Source organism: Micropterus salmoides, unplaced genomic scaffold (genome assembly GCF_014851395.1).
Source record: "Micropterus salmoides isolate LMB-PRFRI ecotype aquatic unplaced genomic scaffold, ASM1485139v1 Ms_hic_scaffold_8, whole genome shotgun sequence".
Classification (NCBI taxonomy): domain Eukaryota; kingdom Metazoa; phylum Chordata; class Actinopteri; order Centrarchiformes; family Centrarchidae; genus Micropterus; species Micropterus salmoides.
Genome location: NW_024044570.1, coordinates 34685140 through 34707080, shown reverse-complemented (window position 1 = coordinate 34707080; position 21941 = coordinate 34685140). Strand labels below are relative to the sequence as shown.

Genomic DNA, 21941 nt, shown 5'->3' with positions numbered 1-21941 from the left:
GATAAAAACTGGACCTTGTCCTCTTGTACAATAAGTTACTAAACTGAAGGCATGTCACACAGACATACTGTTCATACGGGCTTTTTGCATGTACTTTTCCAAAATATTTCCCCCAAAAACTAAAGTACTACACTCAGTGTAGCCATGTTTGATTTGTTGATTATGCTGCCTTTAGTGTGAATCAATCAAAATACTACACGTTGCCTGGAAAAAAAAGTGTTTCACTCAGTGTTTAGTTTCTCACGACACTAAATACTGTCTCAAGAGGCCTTTTCTCCCTGACAACTGTTAAGGAATAAACAGTGACCTCCTGCTATGTCTGGCATGAAATCGTGACATTTAAATACATATGACAACTGTCAGTAGCTTTAATCCAAAGCATTGTGATGAGGCAAAATGTTCCACATTTTAACAAACAGCCAGTTGGCTCTCTTGCGACACTAACCTGTTGGACATGTTTTGTCTTGGCACACATACTCTTGACAAACTGAAACCTGCTTTAACATTGTTTTTTTTATTTCTCCTTTCTAATATTCAAGTACGTGGATTCGCAGATCCAGGAAACACAATCAGTTGCAAATACTTTCAAAACATCATCATGTTCCCATTTGATCACAAATGATACCACTTTACCCCCAAAGATTCTTCCCCAGGCTAAGACACGTGGACCTCTTGTAAACATGATGCAAATCAATCTTTGCTTTTTGATTACAAAAAGTAATCTGGTACAAAAATATCTTTTCCTTTATAGGTATTTCTCTTGTTAGGAATATTTACAATAAGTACCTCACAGTATAATCTGGATTTTAAAAAGTACATACTGTAAAAGCAACACAAAAAAAAGGTCTCAGAGGGGTAAAAGGCCTTTGGTTTTCATGAAAAATACGAAAACGACAAAACACAAAAAGTCCATTCACTGTCCTGTGCACCACGACAGTGACGGCTGGATTGGTGATTGTTGGGTGTCTTGTAGCCAAGAGCGTGGGACACCAAATGTCCACAGGTTTGAACGGGTTCATTCTTCAAAAAGTTCAGAACAAAAAACTACGCTACAATCAGGCGTCACTCCTGGGGACGGCAGAGCCACACAACTTCCGCTGGGTATAGTACCCCAGAACAATGAGCAGCATCTCCGACGTGCTGCTGAGGGCCACGATGAACGGCGCCTGGGATGCGAAGTCAGCCTCCACCCGGCGGAAGGACAGCTGCATGACGGCGAGTGCCAGCAGACTATTCTGGACACCCACCTCGATGCTGACCGTCTTCCTCTGTGGTGGGGCCAGGCCCGTCAGCTTGGCCATGATGGCCCCGACCACCAGCCCCAGCAAAGGCACAGTCACCCCGACTGCCACAATCTGGGGCCTGACGTTGGCCAGGATGGACGCCCCCATTTGGTAGGCCATGAAGATGCCACCTATGATGAGCACGAAGCTGAAGGGTCGTATGAGTGCCAGGAGGACGCGGGTGAGGGCGGGCAGGCGCAGCTTGACAAGCATGCCCAACGAGATGGGGATGGCGATGAACAGGAGGGTGCCGAGGATCTTCACAAATGGCACGTGCAGGGCAGCGTGCACACCCAGCAGCCGGCCATACAGAGCCGATGACAAAGGCATGGCTGCCGCCGCCACCACTGTGGAGACCAGAGTCATGGAGATAGCCAGAGTGACGTCTCCTCCGAGCAGCAGGCTGTACAGGTAGCCGCCCCCACCACCGGGGGCAGAACAGGTGATGACCAGGCCCAGGGAGAGCGCTTTGGGCAGCGAGGCCAGCCGGGATACACAATAGGCATAAAATGGCATCACCAGGAACTGACCCAGCACCCCTAAGAGCAATGGCACCGGGCTCCTCAGCAGACCCCGCAGCACCTCCACCTCCACCTTGCACCCGAAGGCACACTTGTTGACGAAGATGAGGGGCAGCAAGGCAAACAGCACAGGGTTCTCAGAAAAATGGGACAGGCCCCCAGACTGGATAAGCTGGGTGGCCGGGTCATCATTACCGGGCGCCACTCTGATGGAGTAATCTGTCCTCTCCTCGATCAGAACCGGTACTGAATCCTGGTCTAGGTCCAGCAGCTGGATCTGCAGCTGAGCCCTGCCTGGGAACCCGGAGCGAATGCTGATAATGTAGCTCTTGGCTGGTCCTGCGTGGCCGCTATCCGTCACATTGAGGATGGAGAGGACCTCGGGGTCCAGGGAGCGGACTATCACCGTCTGCTTCCAGCTCTGGCGGCCCTTCCTGCTGGCCGCGGCGCTCCGGTACTGGCTGGAGATTACAATCACGCCGTTGGTGTTTTCGGGAAACTCGAATTCCTGCGATGACCCGTCCCCGATCCTGATGTACCTGCTGCTGCTGTCGGCCGTCAGGTTGGTGTCCTTACTGCTGTCGACAGTTAGGTTTCCGGTGGCCCACGCCCGGTCTGTTCCGCCGACAATAAGGAAGAGACAACAGAATGTAAATAGCGTCCTCATCTTATTGACTGGCAGGGGGCGGAGGGGCGCCGCAGAGACACGCTTCTCCCACGCCAGCGGCCTCCCCAGACGGTTACACCGCCGCCCTGTTACACCACGACGGTACACTTCTCATTCTACTCTTCTGTATAAAACGACAGCGTTGGCAACCGGTTCTACATCTCGTCTAGTTCCCATTTTCTCGCTGCCTTTATACCGGAACCTAAACATCACCCCGCCCTGTCCTGTCCGAGCCCAGCTCCACGGCCCCCGGCACTCAGGAAACACACACTCACACAGGTCTCTCGCGGTTTCCCTTTTGCCTAGTCGGTGCTAAGAGGTCCGTCTCGGCAAACCAAAGCCTCGCCTCGTCTTCCGTTGATGTTATCTCCCCGGTTAATGAAAACTGAGTGCATCGTAGCCCAGCTGCAGTTTGCTTGCTGCTCAGAGCTACTTCGGTAAAGTTAGCTTCAGTAATACTCGGATTTCCGGTCATGAAATGCCAAAAGAAAACCCCTTTATTTTATTGAGGCACATTGGTGGGAAAAATACATTTTAAAGAGCTTGTTTAATTTTTAATTGGGCTCATCATCTGGTGAACATCACTATGTGAATCTGCATTTAATCAAGTTAACACAACTTAACTCAAATAAAGTGTTATTTCTGTGTAGGAGTAGTGCTAATGGTTGCACTGTACTTCTTGGGAATCTGGGGGCAACAATGATAATACATAAGGGGCCCAAAAGCTACTTTTTGACCCAGGCCCCTCTAATACTGTATATACTGTATGGCCTTAAGTAAAATTCAACCCACACTAAATTGTTAAATATTTCTCATATTTTTTGCAATTTAACTCCAGGGGTAAAAAAACCCTCCAGTCTATCAACTGGTTTGCCTCACAGCTAGAAGTTCCTGGGTTTGAACCTTAGTCATCCAGGCCTTTCTGTGTGGAGTTTGCCTGTTCTCCCCGTGTTTGCGTGGGTATCCTCCGGTTTCCCCCACCATCAAAATCATATTAGTTCTCCTATCAGTGCTCCTGGCCAAGGCATTGGTTTAGAATTGGAGTTGGTCCCCGGGCGCTGTATAGTAGCTGCCCACTGCTCTTACTTTGGATGGGTCAAATGAAAACGGGCTTTATGCCTGTAAGGGCAATTGAATACAGCTCTGCACCCAGGTCAACAGAAAAGAAAGAAAAACACTGCTAATTACAGAAGTCTTGCCTGACCTGTCATGAAGGGTTTGTCAAAATTTAAAATTTTTAAATAACTTGCGTGTCATTGATATTGCTAAATTTGTGAGAGGCAGAGGAGTACAGATGAATAAGGGCCCAGCAGTTCATTTTTTCCCAGTGCCACCCACAAGGTCCCTCCAGCCATAATGCTTATACACACTGGGATCGTTAATGTTTTCTTATCTAATATCCCTTTTGTTTTGGACACACATTTATTTACTTATTACAAATAATTTATTTTTTAAAGAGAAATCACACTACTTCCTGTCTCTCTCTGGGTACCTTGACCTAACCCTTCATTAATCCAATCGCAGTGGCTCCAAGCTTCAACTCTCCCCATCCCTCCAACCAGCGAATAAGCAGGGGCGGTCTATCCACTGAGGGGGGGGGGGCAGTCAGGGATTACCCATCACACAGAGACACAGGATGACATGCATTTAATTTCCTGACCAAAGTAAAATGGCGGAATTGCTAGAAATACAACAGCGGTGTAAACTGAGCAGATAACAGAGCTTGTTAAAGTCACGCATGCCACAGGGATTGTTGGCTGTCGCTTTCACTTTCAGGTAATCCAGAATGTCTCCTGTTTCCTGACCTTTGATACCTGTAGTATCTTGTGACACTGATCCATTATGCTCATGGAGGAAAATCAACACAGTCACACTCCCTGAGCAGTTTCCAGTTACAAACCGGCCGCCAAGTAGGCTACTGCTTATTTGTCATACACGAACAGCAGACACAACCAGGAAATCTGACACTGCCGCCCATCTCGAATGTGGCATTAAAGGGGAACTCCATTCTGTCGGCATAACCCTGTGAGCATCCCTTTTTATAGTAACTGGCCCCTGCTGGGAGTCACTCCCATTTTCAATTCATAACCTCCTGTTTTCTTCTCAGGAGGGTCAACAAGGTCACTAGGTCGGTATTTTCCAGTGAGAACACCGCTTATGTCCTGAATATCGACTGGCACTACTCACCGTGTTAAGTCAGTCCTGGGACAGCTTGTTCATCATCTATTGTGTTCTCATGACTTGTGCGTCCTCCTTCTGTCACCGTGGCTGAGTCAAAGCTTCCAAAAAAAGAAAAGGCGGGGGAGTCCACAGTGCAAACACAGTGCACACCACGACAACCTGCTGGGGTGAACGCTCTGGCCTCTTCTTTGACATTTCATGGAGCGACAGCCAGTTGTTATGGGGCTGCCAGGCACGCACATTTCCTGCCTGGCATTTGTGTTGCTCCCCCTCCCCGGGCTGTCTAATTATTTACCCATGGTATGATAATTTACCTCATGACTTATTTCTCAAAGAGAGAAGGAGAGAGACAGCAGGGGAGAGGGACAGAGAGAGAGAGAGAGAGAGTGCGAAGAGTAATGCAAAAAAGCCAAGTAGATTCCACCACCGCCCATCTTGAAACTTTAACCAAATGACGACAGCAGTGAGAAATAACAGGAATATTCTTTGTTCATGCTGCTGTTTCAGCTGTTTACCCAAATAATGCAGCAGCCTGTATTTCCCTGTGCCTAAACACACACTGCATCTGTGTGAATATTCATGAACCATTTTGGCATTTCATGTTCTCCTCAGCTAGATGGATGGATTTTATAAATACTGAGGTTCAGTGTGCAATGTCTCCCAGTGAAAGCCCACCTGCCTAAAGGTGAGTTTAGACTGAACAAAACTAATTTTAGAGGTGGAGCTAGTACACAGGAAGCCAATGCAAAAACATTTCTTCACATTCAGTCTAAATGCACCTTTTTGGAGTGGCATGGCTCAGGAGGAAGAGCAGTCTTCTGGTAATCGGAAAGTTCCTGGTTTGATCCAGATGAGCAGGTTGGCTCTTTGCATGGCGGCCTCTGCCATCAGTGAATGTGTGTGAATGTTGGCACGTGTTGTAAAGCACTTCCAATGGCCGCTACCATTTTTAATTGCCATTAAAAAACGTTTATGAAATTTTCACAATGTTTAATTTCCCCCCTATTTTATTAGTTTATTTAACTCTTCAATTATTTTTATACAAGTTGTGTTACATGAAAAGCCTCCACATTCTAATGGAGTGTTACTAAATTGTTAATTACGCTTTCATCTACATTTTAGTCCAAATTGAAGCTGCATGAATTGATTTTTGTTGCAAACACACCATTGACATACAATCTCCGTTGTGCAAACATTTCCACATCCAGCAAACATGTGGCAACGCAAGCATTCATTGGAGTTTCTGGCCACATGATATATGCAAATCTAACATTCACTCTCCTTTTAGCTCCGTTTCAGTCTTCATCTACTGCTGTCTGCTGTTCCACGCTGGACAGCTAGTGTACAGTGGGTTTTATCAGAGCTTTTCTGTTGTTGGAAACAAGGTTGATAAGAGCTGCGTTCACCAGGAAAACATTAAAATAAACTCAAAGATTTTGACCTACAGTAGGCGAGGAGATACAGCATGAAATATATATGGAGTAATGCACTTAAAAAGGGCATTTTTAAAAGAAGTGGATTTATGAACTAAGGTCTTTGTCTGTGTGAAAGCTGCATCTACAGCACTACAGCACAAACATCCATTTAAGCATCGTCTGTCTGAACTCGACACACAAACCAAGCCAAATTGAAAGACTGCATCAGAGGGCAAGATTTTATTTTCACAAGATAAATATACAAAACAAAAGTGCTGAAAGATCTGCCGGACTTTGAGTATAAATAAGCCCTCCCTGTTTTAAAATGGACAACAAACTGAAGACATTATCAGAGGGTGTAGCTGCTCTGTCACAAGTGGAGGTCTGGCTTCGGCCTGCCTGCCCCTCTCACTGATGTCTACATTGAACGCCCAAAGAAGAAAGCACCGAAACCAGCTATGATCTCCAAACGCAAGAGGGGAAAAAAAGGAACCAGTCTTTTGTCAACTCATGCTGTTACGACTGCACATTTTCTTCTTATTTCTTTAATATCACCTGCTATTGATGCAAACCATCTTGCAGCACATCTCCTGCATTTACCTGAAACCTTACAAATGAACTTTTCAGGTAAATGCAGCGATTCACAAGGCAACTTAGTATGAGCAACTGACTCTTCAGCACGTATATCCCTGCTCTAAACTGAGGTCTTCTCTTGAAACTGTTAGGGATGGGACTGAGACAGGTGGGCGCGATTACTTTACTTTGAGACAGAGAAGCTTCCAAAAATATCTGAGTGAGGTTTCAGTGTGGCCAAAACCAAAAAGGGATCAGGCAACCTCACACTCATCTCAGCCAGTGTTGATGTGAAGCTGGCTAACACCAAGACAAAAACATCTCAGGCTTATCTGGCAGGAAGAGGAATGGAAAATTCCTTGTTCTGTTTATTTATATGGATCTACCATGGCAGCAACTTCTCTTCCTGGGTTCTGACCAATGTCTGTTTCAGTTTGCTTGCTATTTGCTCTCTAATCTACAGTCCTTCAGGCACTGGCGGGGGAAGCACCTATGCAAGCACCTGCATCCCAAATAAGGCGTTCGAAGCAAAAAAAGACTGAGCAATAAAAGTACAACACAGAAATCATTCATTTTGACACTGAGAAACAAAAGGTTTGAGGATTGTCCTTTGTTATATACAGTGTTGAAATGATTGCTGAAGCTGTTGTTACTTGGATGAATCTGATGAGGGAAGGAGGCATTTCTCTTTAGTTAGTGTTTCCAACATGTCGCTGTCTATTTTAAACATAAAAAACTTCAAAGTGCAAAAACTGAACTTCCCATTAAATTTGTGTCTCCTTCCTCCCGACACAGTCACCCATTTAAACCATTTCTGACTAACGGAGGCCAAAAAAACGAAACAACCAAACTTAAAAACAACATCTAGTTACATCTTTAACCCACCCCGCACCTTTTGAGAGCCAGGGATCCCCAGCTCCTTTATAATCACTATAACAGCTCATTAAAACCTTTTCATCTTCCCCACTGTACATTATACAGATTGTACAATGGGTTTCTTATTTTGTACAAAGCATTCATCCAAACGTGTGTGATTTGAGAACTGGAGTGTAGCCAGAGGAGGAGGAGGTGGTGGTGGTATTGGAAAAAAAAAGAAAAGAAAAAGAGAACAAGCAAAAGGTAAAATGAGATCCAATGGGAGATTAGAGAGGGAGATAGAAACAGGAATAGATGGATCGAAATGAGAAGGTGAACCAGAGATTCATGACTTCTCAGGTGGTATTTTTAGCCTCTGTGTGTGTGTGTGTGTGTGTATATTTATAGAGCAGGGGGATGGTAATCGATAGGCTCATTAAGTCCTCCTGTTAGGTTCAACAGTTCAATAGAAATACACACAGCTCCTGTCGCCGGCATTAAGCTCGTCTGCTTCCACACAGCTGTAACTCCTGGAGGAGCCCTCAGTTCCGCAGAGCAGCCAACCTGGAATGTGTGAAAAATGTGGGAGAATTTCATTTTATGGAGCTTTTGTGAAATGAGACGCAAGCCTTAAAGATGCAGCGCACTGAAGTACATTTCTCAACTGTCAATGTTATAAATGAACACTGTCAAGTGAAAATCAACCTCTGGTGTGAATGACGGCTCTAGATTTTGCCACACTGTTACATAAACCGATATCCCTTCACTACTCTAGATGTATGAGGCAATTGTGGGCAAGATTGGAAATCCATTAGAAGGACCGATTCGTGGAAATACTGGATATATTATATATGCCATACTGTGACTGAGGGTCTCCACATAGCTTAAGTTGCCAACAAATAGTTTCTAAACTTGCTTTTTAAACTTTGCCATAACCACTATGCCTTGTAATTGTAAACAGGTGAGCACTGGCTACTTGTAACCTACTTAATGATTGATTAGTCTCACTTTGTGTTATAGGTTTTGTAGCACAGTTGCATTTACAGTATAGCTAGACTGACCAATCTGCTTATCAGTGATATATAGGTGCGGATACGTTGGTCCCTAAGAAACATGAAATTGCAAAGCAGCAATGCCAAAAATGCCCTGCATGGTGGATTGCCTTATTTTTTAACAAGATACAGCCAACAAAATAGTGTGAAAGATGCTATGATCACAATCGTCTACACAAAGGGGCTCAGAAATGATAATAAATCTACAGTAAGCTTTTCTTGACTAGCTTTAGTTTGTCGGCCTTCCTAAACATGAAGCAAGAACAGACCCTTTCATCCTAGCAACATGTTTTCCTGCTAGAAACCTGTCAATAATGAGATCACAGCACCTTAATATTTAAACACCTGACAGGTCGGCATGTGGAAGCCGGTCCCTGTGTTGTGTCCTAATTATGCTTTCTAGAAATAACTTGTGATTAGATAGAAGGGCCACCACAAGAACAAAGCGGACAACAAAGCACCCCTAACATATAGAGAAGCTGGAACCAGTGAATGTTTGACCAAAGTTCTGTTGGCCAGCAAATCCATTAACTTATCCTGTTAAATTCATTGATTTAAAGAACATACTGTACTCGGTAGCTTAAAGTTAAGACTGTAACAGTCTTACTGCATTAGAAACAGTAAGTTTTTTTCCTTTCTTTGGTCAAAGCATGATAAGTTGCTGTCTACTTCCCAAACCACAGTTCATTTGACTATTCTGATAGCCGTTGTCACATTATAACGCAGTATCTTCCCTCTGTCTTTGAGCTGAACACAGGTTTTCTTTCTTTTTTTCTCACTTATGACTTTGCAATCACAACAGTAGTGCTGTGTGTGTGTGTGTGTGTGTGTGTGTGTGTGTGTGTGTGTGTGTGTGGGAGGGGGATACGGGATGGCACACTGGTCCTTACCGTCGAGACAGCTGGTCCTCCTTGTCCTGGCTCTGTGAGCTCTGTGCACCCACTGAGGTGGCTCCTGCAGGCAGCTGGCTGAGCTGGTCCATCACCTCCAGGCCGCTCTGCTCTGCTATTTGGTGGATCAGGTCATCCACCTGCTCCTGAGGCGTGGTCAGCGTCATTGCCGAGCTCATGGAGTCCTCCATCACCTGGTGTGGGAAAAGAGAGAGATGGGTTTGATTTTTTACGACTTAAATTCAGTCCTCATCAGAACAAAATAACAAATGCAAATAGTCTGCAGCCACTTACTGAGGTGTGGACGTCCAGGTTCTGGACTTGGCTTTCGAACTTATCCATGACTGCAGAGACCTTTTGGAGATCCATGGAGTTCAGAGCTTTGTCCAGGGCCTTGGTCACCTGGCCCATGGTTTTGGACACCTGACGGAAAAAGATGCCTTTTAAATGTATTTGTCTCATTTTGGAAAGAAAAAATATCTCATGTTCTCCCCTCCCAAGCTTATCAGCAAAGAGGGAATGATGCGATGTGGTCATGTGAAGATAGTTTCTTATAATCCCACATTTGGAACAAGTAGTAAAATTGTATAGAAGCTAAGGCAGCATGTATTAGTGAGCTGACTGAAACACAGTTACTTACTCCCTTCATGGTGACAGCAGTCTGGACTTTAGAGGCCACCGCGTCGACTCGAGACGCCATGCGCAGCCAGTTAAGGCCTTCATTTTTTTTCCGGATAGCATTCTCCGCGTAAACTCTGGCACATTCCACATTTTTCTGTTGCAAAGCCTGGTGATGAGACAAAGACACCGTTATCACTCAAAAACTACATGTCACCTTTAGATAATCTTCCATATATGTGTACACATGCACAACATGTTCAAACTGACACATAGAGACGCTAATATATTTTTTTTGTTTCAAAATTGTATGTAAGCTTAGATTTCTTTTTATATCGTTATTATTATGCAGCTAAAGAAAAATTTCATTACTTTTACCTAGTCTCTAATGCTCAATAGACATCATAATCTTTTCAGCAGTAAGAAAAACAACCGACAGCAGCAATTGCAGGACATGAGAAGTGAAGAGCATTATGACTCAGGGAAATATGTCTGGCCGGTGAGATAATAAGGGACAGTTGTAACTCTATTGTTCCGTGAGAGAAGTCATCTGGATATCACCTCAGCGATCTCCAAACCAAACATGCATTTAAAACTGGAACAGAGAGGACTAATAACCTTATAATATAGAAATATTTAACCCTAAAAACAATCAGCCATCAACGAAATAGCGACGCATCAATTTCACAAACCAACCAAGGCCCTCCTTGTTCAACACTAAAGTTGTACTGCCCCCTGCTGACTGATGTGTGCCACTCCTGGTGTCATGTGACCAGCAGGACACAAATAAATGATCTAATCTAATCTGTTCCAATCATGGAGCCCCATAAATGACAAAAGGCAGTAAAGTAAAGGTCATCAGAGACATTTAAACTATAACTCAATATATCAATAAATATTAGTAATAGTCAAATATTTAAGAGGAATCCACATCTTCATGTTTTTACATTGTGAGCATTAATGTATTTAACCCTCAAATAAGTTCTTTTTTTTTTTTAAACCAGTGACTATAAGTAATGGTTTACATTTTTCACTTGTGCTAAACATAGAGCAGTTAGTGAACCAAAAATAGTACTGCTGGTACTACTTTAATAAAACATTAAAAACAATCCATTTTCCAATGCATCTTTCCCTTCATTTATGTACTTGCACCAAATGAAGCGTGGCCTTTATTAAGACTATTTTTGGGCTTTTTGCCTTTATTAGAGAGGTCACAGTAGATGAGATGGAAAACGGTGAAAGAAAAGAGAGGAGTGTGACAACAAAGGTCCCTCCACACAGAATAAAACATGGTGGGAGACAGTGATTACAGTATATGGTGTGCATCTTAACCATTCAGCCGCCACAGTGGAGCTTGGGCTCACCTTCTTGACCTTGGCCTGCTCCTTTTCAGACTCCTTCTCTGCCTTCTTGGCCAGTCTCTCAAGCTGCTTGGAAGTGAACTGTGAACCAAAGGGAAAGATGTAAAAAAAAATAATATAAATAATCCACTTTTACAGGTAACGATAATTAGGTTTGCTACTTATCGTACAACGTTTGAGCATGACCTGTCTGTTGTGTTTACATGCGTGTTTGTTTACTTAAGAATGTCTCCAACATTTTAGCCAACATCATGCCAAATTAACAGCAGGATTTCCCCCACCATTATAAGACTTGGGGCACAGCAGCTAAGGCAAATAAACAGAAAAAACTATGCTGAGACAGATTTGGCGGTTACTTCTGGTCACGCTGCTTCTGGCCTCGTCACCTGCTCTGAGTTTCACCATGGGTGGGGCAATGCAAATAATAAGAGCCAGCTATTTTTAGTTTATATAGAGTGCTTTTATTTTCTTTATGTTGTTTTTATAAAGGATATTTTAATTTTTTTTTCACATTCAAATCCCAATGTCTGAATATTCTTATGAATAAAAAGCTCATTGCCCTCTGAGTTATCATTATATCAGTGGCATTAAATAGTCTTAAAATGTCAAAAATATATTTTATCGCAATTATTTCTGGGACAATACATCGTCCAACAAAAGTAGTTACGATGACAGGCCTACCATCATGCTGATACAGATTAAACCTTTAAACAGATACATACCTTTAGCTGGAAGAGTGTTTCTGTGGAGAGACAGTGGCAGACAGAGTTAGGAGCATAGACTGTCTGTTAGTAATATACTAACTCTACATCATACATTCAGTGTCTGGTGACATTATATACTAAAACAAGATTGCTGGTCAAATGAAAAGGACTTTTCCGGTCTGTCTTTTCTTTCCTTGAAGGCTGAAAAACAACGTGACTCATTGTGTTATTTCTAACATAACAGTCATTTGATACGAAACGATTCAGCGGCAGGCAGCGTATGCTGTTAAATCAAACCTAAGGCCAAAGCAGAAGTCAGTCTGGCAGTTAAAGATGATAAACAAATGAACTGAAATTCAAAACAGGTCTGACAGCTAATTTAGCTAACCACCCACCCAAGCTAACGTTTGCTAGCCGTCATTCGATCTGTGGGTGAGTTAAAGCTAAAATAAGAGGCAACGTCTATCCGTTTTGACCGTCCAGCTGTTAAAACACGACATACCATCCATGTCAAGACGAATATGATTGCAGGTGATCACAGGAAAATATTTTTCAGCAGCCCAACAGGCTAGTCTCGATTTGTTTTGATCCAACCGTGTCAACTGCAGCCGCATTTCCTGGTTCAACAGTAGTCACGTGCTTCTTCTTCTGTAGGACGGTTGGCAAAACAGCGAAACGGTGCGTCACCGCCATCAATCGGTGCGGAGGGGCGATGAATAAATCAAATGAACCAACAACCTCTCAGTCAGATTTGTTCTCCTCGGATAATCAAACAAAAACACACAACAGTCACACAGTCATATGCAAATAAAAGCTGAAGCTCAGAATCAGTCACTTATCTCAGCTTCATGTCTTTGACAATGAATAGAATACATGTTTTAAAGTTTGTTCTTGTCTGCAAAGGTCACGTCTTTCTGTGTTGCGTTTTCATAGTTTAAACGATGTGCTGTTTAGTCCTGTAAAATCAAACTTTAATGGGAATATTATTGTCTCCTCTCTCCTGCTTCTTCCTGTAGCCTATGTCTCAGTCTTTGAATTCTATAAAACCATCATCCCTTCTCTCTTCTTCCCACTTCTTATTTACATTTACATTTATTCATTTAGCTGACGCTTTTATCCAAAGCGACTTACAATTGCTAAACATGTCAGAGGTCACATGCCTCTGGAGCAACTAGTGGTTAAGTGTCTTGCTCAGGGACACTTTGGTGGATGTGTCACATCTTATCCACTGCCCCATCACCACCACCACCCCTTATGCCCCCTTTTCCTTAAGCTGAGCTTAATTAGGCTACGCTCTTCGTTTTTTTGGCTTCTTTTGCATATGTAGGCTATTTATCTGTTAATTTTATTTCCTTTGATTCCAATATGTGTGCTATGCAGAGAAACATCACATTCAGTCCTATAGTGTGAATAGTGTATTCTCTGTTGTAATTATATCCAAATATATATGTGTTGAATAGCTGTATTTCAAACTTTGTAGTGACAATTGAATATGAACTGCTCTCAGTGGTCTTGGCTCTTTAGTCCATTGTAATGCTGACAATATTATGAGCATTTCTCTGTCAACTGATAAACAAATTTATATTCCTTAATATCTTGACATGGTCCTTAGGTGTGAGTGTGAGTGTGAGCGTGACTGGTTGTTTGTCTATGTGTGGCCCTGCGATGGACTGGCGACCTGTCCAGGGTGTACCCCGCCTTTCACCCAATGTCAGCTGATAGGCTCAAGCCCCCCGCGACCCTGTACACAGGATAAGCGGTTGATGATGGATGGATGGATGGATTGAATATCTTCATATGCAAAGTGAGCAATTGTAACAAAAGGATTTCCCGTCAGGCATCAATAGTATAGTAAAAATATTTCTGATTCTGAGTCTAAAACATTACTGATTTCTTCCCCAGTTTTAATGTTGAACTCTGGTGTCTCAATGAATGCAATTCCAATTTTATTGATTTAATTCTTTGAAGCATCTGTAGATCTGAATTTAACTGTATTAACTTTATTTAACTGAATTTCCATGTAGACTACTATTGTTTGTGAATTCAAAGTTAGCTCCTATGACATAATATATCAAGTATCCATGATTGTATTGCTGGTAATACTGGACTGATGTTTATTTGAGATTTCTGTTGCTTTCTGTGTAGCTGTCCATCTAAAACTTTTTGTTTCCCTCCTTTCCTATTCCCAGCAAGACTTTAACGTGTGTTGTTGGATGATCTTGACTATGACCTTGTGAATTACTCAGTAATTAAGTGAAAGCTGTATGCTTCTTATTTCTTGTGGCATTTCTCCCATTTCAACTTGTAAAGCTGGTGCTGGAGTTGTTCTAAAGGCACCAGAAGATAATCACAAAGCCTGATACTGAATGTGATCTAACTTTTTTAGTGATTTGAGTGAGTATTTGCTGCAGATCCAAACACACATGATCTAATATTGATCTAATTAATTGGGTATAAATGGTCTTCAATGCCCTCATTTCTGCACCAATTCACTTCCAACCAGACATCTTGTCACATTTAAAACTTACATTATTATGTTATATTTGTCAATAATTTCTGGATGTAGGCTTATTCATCTTTCATACAACCGCAACTAACACGTTTTTAACATTATATATATGTATATATGTTCATATATATATGTTCATATAGGCCTAATGAATGATGTAAATGTTCAAGAAGCCTAGTTAAATAAATACTACGTCATGTCACGTGCAGCTGTCCTCTAACAGAAGCGGGGTCATATATATAAATTGGTGTTTTTTACTAGATTTTGCAAAAACAGGTTATCAGTAAACTTTTTTTTTCAGGGCTTCACCTGCTAAAGCCCCCGCCGTGAGCGCGCGCGCGCGTGTTTCCTTTTGAGCGCGGTCTCCAGGTTACAGGCAACTGTCATCACCTGGGAGGGAGAGCTGCGAACTCACACAAGTAATCAGTGCAAGGCCAAGGCCTGAACACTGGCAGAAAAGCTGCCATTTCGCGTTGTAGCCAGCATCACAGACATGTCTTTGTTTGACAAGATATTTCATGGAGGAGAAAAGGCGACAAAGAAGCCATGTGGACAAGAGGAGATTGAGAACCTTCCTGAGAGAGAGGAGTTGTTGATGAAGAAGAAAGACTTTCTGAAGAAAAAGATTGACCAGGAACTTCTGTTCGCCAAGAAAAACAGCAGAAAAAACAGACGAGGTTAGATATTTTAAAGGAAGTTGATGTATGCCGTGTATAATTATTAATTAACATCAGATCATACAAGTAACGTTTGCCAGTTAAAGTAATATTAATGCTAGCTGTAAACGTAGTTATTAAGCTAGCACCTCAGCTAACTTAATGTTCCGTCTATTTGACCTAGCATAATGCACATGAAACGCATGTATAGGTCACAGCTGTGAAACACGTGAATGATGTTAGCCTTAAGTCTAACATTAATACATGTATGCAAGAAGAGGCAGGTGCCTCATGGGAAATGATGGTTAAAAAAGTTGGGTGTTAGGATAGTCTTCAGATGATGAAAACAAAAAGCACTGCTGCGGGTAACCTTAATATGGATCAAAATCTATATTAATAAATATTTCAATATAGTCCATTTATTAAAAAATTCAATTGAGATGGATAAAACGTAGACAGAAGTGCTTTTTGCTAATCAAGCAAACAAATGGCAAATTGTATCTTGCTGGTGAGGGATTAAGCAAATAATTGAGTAACAACAAACTGTTGTCTTTGAAGAATTTATTAATAAAAGAGAATAAACAGAGAAGTACTACAACACATACAGCTGGTCCAGAGACCTGCTGTCTAGGGCAGCTTCGGGCGTCTTGCCCCGAGCAAAGATGCATAATCATTTACACAGTCTAGGTTTCTATATTTTGGGGAACAGAGATCCTCTCCCATCCTTGAATGTTCATTGAAGGCTGTGTTCTGTTCAGTCTGTGTTGGTTTATTGTTGAGTGTATCCCGTGTTGGTCTGTTGCCTGAGTTTGTTCCTGCTGGTTTTGGACCTCTGTTTCATTTACACCCCTTTGGATTCTATTTGGACTTAGCCACAGTTTGTAAGTGTGCTCTCTTTTTGTTAATAAATCTTTGGACTATATCTGCTCAGCTCTGGTGTTCTGCGCTTGGGTTCTCAACCTGCTCAACCACCTCTACAGCACATAACAATCTGGGATTTTCCACAGAACCATGTGCAGCAAGAAAGAAAGTCAATGGATGAGATCATGCTTACAAACAGCTATATAAGGAGGTGCGAGTTGGTCGACTCAGGTCTCTCTATTTTGCGTCTCCGATGAAACTTTTGTACTATTTATTCCATCCTGTGGACATTGGCTGTGTCTGTACTTTGTTGTGCTCAGATGTCTGGCAATAAAGCTGCAGGGCCATCTGTATTTATATAGATGGCCCTATGTAGCTATATATATATATATAGCTGTCATTAACATAAAATCATTCTCATCCACCGTATCCCAATATGTTTGTCTTCCAGTGGCTCTGCTGGCGCTGAGAAGAAAGAAGTGGTACGAGAAGCATCTCAAGTACATTGACTGTGCTTATAAAGCCTTGAGGTCCGCTCATGAACACATGTAAGGCAAAGGAGAACATTTTGATTTATGACATGTAATGATGTCGGAAACAAACAGAGTAGAATAAAAACAAGACTACTTGTGTTGTTTTAAGTTATAAAAATATTGTAAATAATAGCTACCAGTTTGGATATTGGATATTAATGCTGAGTGAATGTATGTGGATGTTATCTAGTTACATGTTACCATGTGTTTGGATCCAGCTCACAGCAAATGTTATAACATCCTCTTTTTTAAAAAGTTTTTAACTGAGACAGGGACTTTCTGCTGGCTATTTTAGAGACATTGTCAACAAGGTGACTGAACTGATCAAGGACATTACAGAGGAGGATGTGACTGAGGACATGTCAGACACCCTCTACACATCTGTAAGCTTTGGAGTGGAATTTGATGAGGTAAGAGCTGAGGACAGACATACTTTCAGGGATTTTAGAAATGGACTTTGTTTGTTTGCACTGAACTCTAAAGTTGTGTGGTTTATCAGTGACGTGTATGAACTACACTGCAGACTGGAGTCTCTGTTAACAGACAGACAGACGCTCGTCTCTATGAAGCGTCTGGATCCTCACTGCACTCCATTATTATAAACTATGGTGAACTGGTCGTGGGTCTCATCTCTCTCTCGTCCAGGCGCTGTCTCTCCCTCTTGCTCTCCTTCATCCTGCATTAGTTCCTGCTGTTGACTGCGTAGTTGCTGTGGCTGCTTTAACATATACAGTATGTTGATGTTGAAGTTTGCTGTCGGCTGTGGTGTAAAACATTCTCACATTGTTGTAAATTGTGGTTAATAACTATAATCCAATCCAACTTTATTTCTAAAGCATATTTAAGAATAACCAAATTGACCAAAGTGCTGTACATTGACATGAATCATTAAATAGACAAAATACAACACTAACAAAACAGCAGTATGCACCTCTCATCCTGGATTAAAAGCCAAGGAATAAAAGTGAGTTTTAAGTTGCGATTTAAAAACCGGAAGGCTGGGGGCCAGTCTGACATGAAGAGGCAATTCATTCCACAGTCTCGGGGCTGCAACTGGGAAAGCTTGATCCCCTCTGTTCTTGAGCCATGTTTTAGGGACAACAAGAAGTGACTGGTTCGTGGACCTTAATGACCTTGAAGCAGCATACAGCTTCAACAGATCAGTGATAGAGGCTGGAGCTAGTTCATGAAGGCATCTTAAAATCAATCCTAAAACAATCCTGGGAGCCAGTGAAGGGAGGCCAGAACAGGGGTGATGTGATCTCGTTTACCAGTAAGGAGATGAGCGGCAGCATTTCGAATATATATTGAATAATAACTATAATACATAAATGATCCTGGCCATTAAAATAAATATGAAAAACAGGAATATTGCACACCATTTAGAATGACATCATTATATAGATGGACCTTCTCTCAGCGTCCCTGTTTAGAGGAGGCTGCCCTTAAAAAACAATTATAAAGATTACTATGGAAATACTACAAAAATACTAAAAAAAAAACCAGTAATATCAGTAGTACTATAGTATTTCAGTAATACAATACTATTGAGATTAGCAATTGTACTATAGTATTTAGTATCGCCTTAGTGTTTCCTGTTGTATTAATGTGTTCTTTTTGGAAATTACTATAGTCATACCATATTGTTTATATAGTATAACTATTGCATATGCATTTTAGTTGTAGTGTGAATATATAGCATTATTAATGTGGCCAGGCCAGGAAGGATGAGGGCAAACACACAATAAATTTTATGGGTTTTTATTCCCCGACTGGACTCCAATGAGAACAGCGTTAATAATGTAAAGTCGAGAGGTTAAGGCAGTTGGTGGTTATACAAAACACAGGAATAACTTTCTTACTTGTCCTTTGCCTATTGAATCTGATCTCAACTATGTGACTTAACAGTACTCTATAGTACGCCTTCACCATACCACAATATGTAAACAGCTGCCGTAAACTAGTTCACACTCACTCTGGTAGACTTCAGTTACTTCTTTCTAGACAGGAACCTAAATTCTCAACAACCAAAGCTGTAAAACAGCCAAAATCTGTACAACATCAAAATCTAGACATCTAGGTTAGATAACACCACTCTAGACTAGACAACAGTAGTGTCCTTTCTAAACAGAGAAAATTAAAAAACAAATATAATTAAATACATTCACTTAGCCACATAATGCATTGAGTGCATAAACTCAAGGTGAAATATTTCAATTTACCATAAAACATAAAATACATTCATTCACAGAATACAATTTGCCCAACACTTTGTGCAGAAACTCAGAATTAACATTTTATGAATGAAATCAGCAACTCACTGTTCGACTGTGCAGTGTGCGTCCTCAGGACACGCCCACACACACATACACACACCAAGAACGCCGCACATGTATCTCCCCTCTAAGTCAGCGGAAAAATAGGAAACAAACATCGTTTATTTACAGCTTCAGTATACACCAATATAACGTGATTTTGTTTGTTAATACACTTCAATGTCAATCACGCTGTCGCCGCTGCTCAGAGGCTCTTCCCCTCGTGGCGAAGATACACACACACACACACACACACACACACACACACACACACACACACACACACACACACACGGCTATCAGCCAGGACACTCTGGTCTTCTTGCCTCTACCTTGGTCCGCTAGTTAGTTAACTCTTTCGTCTGCCGATCTTAAGGATTATTACTGTACTTTACAATGGGTTATGGAGAAATCCTCCGTATCGATAAACCAAAGTACATCCCTTGCCGTTTCTGTACATCGCGGGACCAAACACTTCCGTTTTTCCCCGTGTCCCGTCAGAAACTCTACCCTCTCGCTCGAGCCGTCCCATGTAGAACTATTGAAGCGACAGTGCCATTAAATACAGAGGACAGTTATCGCTGCAGTAATCTCACCAGCAACTACATAACATTATAATACCCACAACACTATTTACCTCTGTACCCCTGGTTCACCTGGCTACATTAATGTAGAACAACTTATGCGCCCTTTTTTTCTCTTTTATAGGTGTACGTTGTGACAAAATTTATTAGATTTACGGTGATATGAGCCAACTGCTGTGTGTTTGTGTGTTATCTTAAGGATGAGCTGCTGGCAGAGCTGAAGAGGCTGGAAAAGAATCTGGATGAGAGTCTCTTTGAGAAGGACAGAACAGAGGAGATAATTCCTTGTTCCAAAGTGACGTCCACTGCATCACCTTCCCGTCCTGGTAAGAACCATATGATACAAAACCGTAGCTGTTTAGCTTAGTTGGTAAAGCAGAGGTCTTGTCATTGATCCTGAGTCAAGTTAAGTAAGTAGATATTTTTGGTAGTGCTGATGCTACAGTGAGCAAATTCACATGTTAGCGGATTTAAAAAGAACAGGGTTTTTTTTCTCCCCAAAAGCCAAGACTGAAGAAGACGAGGTTGAAGATGATTTAGAGTATCTGCGTCGCTGGGCGGATGAACCCTCATAAACACACCATCAGCCACACACTGTCATTAAAAAGACAAGAGGAAGGTGCAGGATGGAATAAATAGGCAGAAATGATGTGTTATTGTTCATAGTGTTTTATGTTTGTGTGGACATTTCTCTTCTCTCTACAGCAGTGTCAGTGAAAAACTGCATGTCAGCGAAAGCACTTCATGAAATGCACGGGGTATCGCAGAAACTACAGAATTTATATTGTAGTAGAGTATTATGAACTCTGTAATGCAGTATTATTATAACACTATAATTACTTTATGACCTAATCTGACGTTATCTGAACTCAACATGTTTTGTCTACTTCCCCTCACACTAATATCATTGTTGGAGCTACTCGTGCCTACTTTAAAAGCCTTCTCACACGTGGCTCTTATTAATTGGTGTATTACCACAAAATTGGTATTTTTTGGTCTTCGCTGTATCTGAGAGGTTCTTGTAAGGTTTTGTGAAACACAGTTGTGGCATTCATCCTGTTGGCTGGCGGAGTTTTTGTTTCAAATTGTTATGTTTTCAAAATGTTAAAAAAATAAACATATATATAACAATAATGGCATCCAGCAGAAGGCATTGATTTGTGGACATGAGATTTGAATAGTCTACAACATGAGCATTTTAAATTAGGGCTCCAAGTACAAAGTGCCAGTACACAATAGCACATGACTGCTGTGACCTCTTGTCAAAATTAACCTCCTATATCTTACAATTAACAATTATGATGCTGATATGGTTTGACTGATCATATTCAAATGTGGAATACTGTTTCCTGGGCAAAGGGTATACCACAATCTATAGGATTAGTCTGACTGAGTAGAGAGAAGACACTGCAGTTAATTTTTAGCTTGTGTGGACACCCTGTTCTCCTGAAATTAGCTTTTTCTAAAGACTAATCTTTGGGAAAAGTCCCTTTTGCTAACTTAATTCAGTCATGCCCAAATTTTGTATTCAGCATCAATCTATACTCATGACTAAATGAAGCTTTAGCATGTCATTGACATAATAAAATGCAACTTTTAAATGCAAGTAAAATCTTCAAGAGACTTGACACAGTTGGTAATTGTATGTGTCGTTGCTTTGGTTGTAACTGTGTTCACATATTTAAGGAAATTACACACATCTGTGTAACAACAATAATAAAAAATACATGAGTATTTTGTATATACTCTATAGTTGGCGTGGCCAATATAATTGTATTTTATTCAATCACCAATTACTGAAAATACCAGCATGTATCTGGGGTGTTTGTTTGCAATTCCATTTTTTATTCATCCAGATTAAAGCTATCACCAAGGTTATTATCCTTTAGCCTGTGCAGGTCTCTCCTTGGCTACATTAAGCAATTGCACTTGATATTGTGGATTGCCAACCATTAAATTATAAACTGAAATTGTGAGTTTATATTAATTTCAGTCAGATTAATTTGATTATTTGAACAAGAAAAATTATCGTTTTTTCAGTAATACGCGATATTTGATATTTTTGGACTATCTGGCATTTTGTTGATATATATATTTGAGTTCAGAGGTAATAATGTGATTATCCCTGACTACATATAATGTACAGCAATTGTTTTTTTCATAATAGAACACGAGTTTAAACGAGTTAGTGCCTTTTAAATCCAGTATATCTTACTACTGCTGTGAGCACCTGCACAGGATTAGTGTCTGTCTCCCACACAGGGCGGGGGCAGGGAGGGAGTGGCAGAGATTGGCAAAAACAGTAGCCTCAGACATAACACGAGCTCCTAAACGCAGACTCTAAATGGGCTGTAGACATAGAC

The 21941-nt window shown here is 41.5% G+C and overlaps 4 protein-coding genes across 5 annotated transcripts in view; 1 reads left to right on the top strand and 3 right to left on the bottom strand.

Moving 5' to 3' along the window:
- Positions 1 to 4889, bottom strand: part of LOC119894353 (Fanconi anemia group A protein) — a 41044-nt gene extending 36155 nt beyond the window's left edge. The window contains exon 1 of one of the 2 annotated variants that reach the window (XM_038707058.1): positions 4659 to 4889. The gene's annotated coding sequence lies outside the window, so the exon portion shown is untranslated. The remainder of the gene's footprint in view (positions 1 to 4658) is intronic. The other variant, XM_038707060.1, reaches the window with a different exon arrangement.
- On the bottom strand, positions 494 to 2923 carry slc10a3 (solute carrier family 10 member 3). Its single transcript, XM_038707065.1, has one exon. It carries the CDS (start codon positions 2469 to 2471, stop codon positions 1056 to 1058), a length of 1416 nt encoding a protein of 471 aa, XP_038562993.1. The 5' UTR covers positions 2472 to 2923; the 3' UTR covers positions 494 to 1055.
- Positions 4890 to 6279: 1390 nt separating the features above from the next.
- chmp1a (charged multivesicular body protein 1A) lies at positions 6280 to 12763 on the bottom strand. The gene is made up of 7 exons (XM_038706014.1): positions 12623 to 12763; positions 12139 to 12158; positions 11420 to 11497; positions 10078 to 10224; positions 9732 to 9860; positions 9438 to 9631; positions 6280 to 8059 (listed from the first exon to the last, which is right to left on the bottom strand). The coding sequence occupies exons 1-7, from the start codon at positions 12732 to 12734 to the stop codon at positions 8038 to 8040; spliced, it is 702 nt and encodes a 233-aa protein (XP_038561942.1). The 5' UTR covers positions 12735 to 12763; the 3' UTR covers positions 6280 to 8037.
- Positions 12764 to 15030: 2267 nt separating this feature from the next.
- On the top strand, positions 15031 to 20712 carry LOC119893313 (charged multivesicular body protein 4b-like). The gene is made up of 5 exons (XM_038705386.1): positions 15031 to 15306; positions 16598 to 16694; positions 16975 to 17089; positions 19778 to 19904; positions 20083 to 20712. The coding sequence occupies exons 1-5, from the start codon at positions 15123 to 15125 to the stop codon at positions 20151 to 20153; spliced, it is 594 nt and encodes a 197-aa protein (XP_038561314.1). The 5' UTR covers positions 15031 to 15122; the 3' UTR covers positions 20154 to 20712.
- The last annotated feature ends 1229 nt before the right edge of the window (positions 20713 to 21941 follow it).